Genomic DNA, 5,015 nt, shown 5'->3' on the forward strand with positions numbered 1-5,015 from the left:
TTCTATATATATTATAATATATATAGAATAGATAGGTATTATAAAGACGTTTTTTAGATATGCGTGTTATCTAGGTGATTTTTTAAATTATATTTAATTAAATTATATTTTATAAATAAAATTTAGAAGAGCTTATTTGAAGAAAGAGTCGATTATAATGGAGCTAATCATATGAAAAAACAAAATGTTTTTAATGATTATAATATATTAGTTAAATAAATGAGAAAAAAATAAAAATAGATATTTTGCTGTATAATTTTATAACTGCAACCTTCTTCTTAATAATAAGTAATAACAAATGGAAATTGAAGCTGTCTCTAGTAAAAATGTTTATATGTTAGAATATATATATATATATTCTTCATATAATTTTTTAGAATTTGATTTGTTCTTTATAACTGAATTAGTGTATATACACTTCAAATGAATAGATAATTGTACATACAGAGTGGTTCACATAAACTGACATAAAATGTTACAAGCTATTTTCTTGGAATCTATTAGAAACTAAAGATCGAAAATTTTTTTGAGTTTTCTAGGATCCATTGAAATCTTATTTACTGTGATGATATATGAAATAACGCCATTTACATTCCATTTAAAAAACGGAAGTTAATTTCTTTTCTACTCCCTCTAAATTCGGTAGCAGTATCCCATATATTGCATAAAAACTCTCAATCTAAAAATAAAATTTAGGATAAATCCTAAAAAATCTAAAAATAATTTTATCACTATTTCTAATATAACCGGAAAGAACAACTTGTAACACACTTTATATGATCCATTTATATGATCCTATATTTGAAGTTTGGCAAAAGCGAGAAAAATTTTATTTTAGTGCAGTGCAGTGACAAAGAATAGGTCTATTATTATATCAAAATTTTTCTGTAAATGTTAATATAATTTTATCTTTAACTTTTTAGAAATCTATCTCTTTTTCTTTATATATACATATGAATTCTGAAATATTTTACAAAATTTCTCATCTTAATTTCCGAAAGAAAACTTGTAAAATCTGAAAGAGACAGAAGCAGTTTAAAAGATATTTTCTTGAAAATATTTTAAAGTAAATAAAAAATTCTTAAAAATATGAGATATTACAAAAATTTTTTTCACCAGAAATTTGACAATCATTCGATAGAAACCTGTTCAACAGATAAATTCCAAACATCCTGCACGGAGGAGTGCACTTTTTCTTGAGGTAATAAAACCAATCGATTTTCACGTATAATACCACTTCTCAGTTTAATTTCTCTGTAGACTTTTGATGACACATAAGCTCTGTAAACGAATGCCTTGCAAAAGCAATTATCATTACAGCAACAATCATGTGACAATCAAAAGAATGATCAGCATTATCACCTGTAAACACCTATAACTGAAGTATAATGTCTCGTACTTTTGGTGTCATGATTGGTAAATATAAATTCATATCGACAATTTCGAAACGAAGTCAGTATGTAAAGAGCTTGTACATATACCCCATGGACCTAAAAAGAAAACATTTGTTTACTATTTTTGCGACAATACTCATGTTAAAATAATTCTTACCGTATGAAGAATTTTCGTATTCACTGTGATAAATGAATTGTAGCCTATGCCTATAAAATCGTTACACATCTCATTTCTTTGAAAAAAAAACCTAAGTTACTAAACAAATTGACCTTAAAATCATGTTTCTACATTTCTCATGGTACCACAAATATTTCTATACCAAATTGTAAATTATATATTTTATTTTATATCTATAATCATTTCATACTTAAGTTAATTCGTGGCAAGGCTAAGGAATGCCATATGATTCTTAAGTTTGTGACAATCAGTCTTCCTAGATCTCCGGCATTGCCTTTTGTATCTTCTATCATATCAAGTTTGTCAACAGTGAGTTCACCAGGTCGTAATTGCATATTACTACGTGCAAGAAAGATTCAATTTTTACTTAAGTATTACGCACTATTTAATAATTTATTTTCACTCTACACATTTAGCACTAAATGTAGTTATTTAATCACTTTGCTTCGTTCGAATGTGCGCAGCACACTTGACATAGATGCAAAACGAAATATTCATAGCCGCATTTAATCTAAAAGCTCGATAATATGAAAATAATTGAATTTTATATTTACGAATGAGAAATGTCAAATTTAACTTCGTTGTCTTGCCACATTCTAGACATTAGTTAAACAAGACAATGCTGCAGTGGACTTAACTTGTGCCACGCTAAAAATCAATATTGTTGTCATACCTACAGACACATAACAATAACGACGTAGAAGGCGATACGCTTTCGCATAATACAATACCTCACGTTTATTAGCAGATATTTCGACGTTTATTGTAGATATTTAGATATTTGATGAAATACATGAGAATCAATCGTATACAAAAGTTAATACATAAAGAAAAATCATATATTTTTAACTCCCAAGAGTTGTTACAATACATAAAAAGTTCACATAACGTTATTATCTTACTCCTCTGGCCAAGGTTTGCCTATACCTTGTGACGCACCCATCCTGGACGGATCTTGGCTCGGATAATGAATGGGAGTTGTTCCTGGAGGGAAAATTGGTGCCGCAGCGGCAGTTGCCATTTGCGGTGGGAACATAAACTGAGGGGCGACTGGTGGCGGTGGGATCATCATTGGCGGCATCATGCCGGGAGTAGTTTGCAGATTGAAGAAGTTGTTACCCATGCTTTCCGGTGGTGGCGGTAACGCGCCAGGTAATCCTGGAACAGGTTCGAGAATCTCTCTCGTCGCTTCTGCCGCAGACATCGTCTGCCTTCCTTGTGAACGGCCCCATTTTATTGTGAGCCGCCTTCCACCTAATATCAGCTTGTTGAACGTCCTTTCTGCTGCTGCCTCGGCGGCGCTTCTCTGTGTATACTGGATGAAGGCACATTGCTGACGCGGCACCATGGTTACCGAACGGATCTCGCCATACTGATAAAAATGATCGCGCAGCTGTTTCTCTGTCAGTACATCACCCAGATTACCAATGTATAACGTTGTGATGGATTTATCCTCGGGTGGATCTAGCTTAGGCATCGCTGCTGCCCTGCGCATCAGTTTATCCGCCACTGGATCATTCACACCATAGTAACGATCTTTTATATTCTGATCTGCCAATGGGTCATCAGGATCCGTTGGCTTCTCGTGTCGATAAGGACATTCCTCGCCTCTCTTACATTCACCTTTCACCCAAAATGAGCAAATGTGTGGCCTGTTTCTCTTATAATAAGGACTCGTCCTAGCTAATTTCATCAGCAGATCACTTGCCGCGGCAGATTTGCCAACGGCACCAGCAGGTGTTGTCGGATCAATCTTTCCAATTTCGTTGTCTATGTTTTGTACATAGTATTCCTTATTTACATCCGAACGTGGTAAATCATCCTTGATTTTTAAAGCAGCATCGCGAACTTGAATAGGCAAACCGTATTCTAAATCCAACAAACATGTTTGACAGACATTCTTCAATCGACTGCACGTCTGACAGACTTCAGTCTTCTTAAATCTCATCCTCGCTCCTGGACACCATCTAAACACTGTAAATGGTCGCATGCATATCTTGCATTCCTTTCCATATTTCTCTTTCGTCTGCAAATAAAACATTTTGATAATAACAATATTTTATGAAAACATTTTATTTTCAAAATAAAATTGTTAAAATAATAAAACCTACAAGCTCCCAGAATTAAAAATACAATAGATAAGTAAGGCAAAATTGTTAAATATTGTAGTTATCTACATTTCACCATTTGTCTGACTATTAATTCAAACAATTCAGGAAATTTTAGGTTATTTTTTGTAAGAGACATTTTAATTTTTGCGAAAATTATCGAATATTTACTTACCATACGAATGTATGGATTGTCCCCTAAACACGTCTGGCACAGAATCGGAAATTCCTACATGAAAAAAATACGATAAAGACGATAAGAAACATAAAAGCATAATAACTTTTCACAAGAATAATATTGAAAAAACTTTTTTATGCTCACCGCATCCTCCCAATTTTGTCTATTATATGTATTGGTAGTCTTTGATGTGGCCATTGCGCATTAATTTATCTTAAAACAATATATGTAGAAGGAAATTAATACATGATACTTCCACCATTTGCAACGCACATGAACGCACGATGCACATCAATATGACACCATGAATCATGAACTATATGACTGGAAGCACCATTAAACTAAAGGTAGTATTCATAGTCAAAGCTTATTTTCAAAATCGTCCTAAAGCCGTAATCACACTAGCGATTGAGGTTGGATTGAAATTTGACCAATCAGAAAAAAAATAACTAATATTAAGTTTAGTAAATTTTGCTTTGATTGGTCAAATCCCAAACCAATCTTATAGCGTTTTTGATTTGTTGACTCGATCCGATTCCGAGTCAAAATAGTTTGTTCTTTTTAGCGTTTCTTATACATTTTAACTCTTTTTTTATAGCTAAAAAGAACAAACCGTCGACTCGGAGTCGGTCGAGTCAACAAATCGAAAACGCTATTAATCTCAACCGCTAATGTGATTACGGCTTAACACAGTATAAAGGCTATCACACATAAAATCCCATAAAATCGTAAAGGTGCTATTTCATGCGCAATGTGCAGTCGCAGCAATTCGTTACTATTGGTTACAAATTTTACTTAGCTGAAGCACTTCCGGCGCAAAATACATTTTGCAGCATCTTTTTGAAGTTTAACCAAACGAACAGCAAAAGCGAACGAGCAGCAAAACCGAAAGAGCCATATATATGTCCATCGTGTGCAAGCCATGTATGTATATGTAAACAAAAGATAACTGATTGTGATACTACAGAAAAATATCACAAAAAATGGCATCGAATAAGATACGGAATAACAATGATTAATTTATAAATAATTTATTTTTTATAATAAGTCGATCCTAATAGGTCTAATATGTATACGATTGAAATCATATAACCTCAATCGACATCGAAAACGTAAATGATAAACCACCAATTAATAACTTTTTAAACTTGCATGAC

The 5,015-nt window shown here is 32.8% G+C and overlaps 2 protein-coding genes across 2 annotated transcripts in view; both read right to left on the bottom strand.

Moving 5' to 3' along the window:
• Window positions 1–2,224, bottom strand: part of LOC105459077 (Bardet-Biedl syndrome 5 protein homolog) — a 7,205-nt gene extending 4,981 nt beyond the window's left edge. The window contains 6 exon segments of the mRNA XM_011704767.1: window positions 397–417; window positions 1,129–1,281; window positions 1,363–1,490; window positions 1,552–1,601; window positions 1,763–1,911; window positions 2,127–2,224. Of these exon segments, the coding sequence (XP_011703069.1) occupies window positions 397–417; window positions 1,129–1,281; window positions 1,363–1,490; window positions 1,552–1,601; window positions 1,763–1,911; window positions 2,127–2,176 (551 nt within the window). The 5' untranslated portion in view covers window positions 2,177–2,224.
• Window positions 2,225–2,316: 92 nt separating this feature from the next.
• LOC105459076 (pre-mRNA-splicing factor RBM22) lies at window positions 2,317–4,163 on the bottom strand. Its single transcript, XM_011704766.1, has 3 exons — window positions 4,003–4,163; window positions 3,856–3,909; window positions 2,317–3,598 (listed from the first exon to the last, which is right to left on the bottom strand). The coding sequence occupies exons 1-3, from the start codon at window positions 4,054–4,056 to the stop codon at window positions 2,471–2,473; spliced, it is 1,236 nt and encodes a 411-aa protein (XP_011703068.1). The 5' UTR covers window positions 4,057–4,163; the 3' UTR covers window positions 2,317–2,470.
• Between the last annotated feature and the right edge of the window lie 852 nt (window positions 4,164–5,015).

The sequence above is a fragment of the Wasmannia auropunctata genome, unplaced genomic scaffold, assembly GCF_000956235.1.
Source record: "Wasmannia auropunctata unplaced genomic scaffold, wasmannia.A_1.0 LD334211.1, whole genome shotgun sequence".
Classification (NCBI taxonomy): domain Eukaryota; kingdom Metazoa; phylum Arthropoda; class Insecta; order Hymenoptera; family Formicidae; genus Wasmannia; species Wasmannia auropunctata.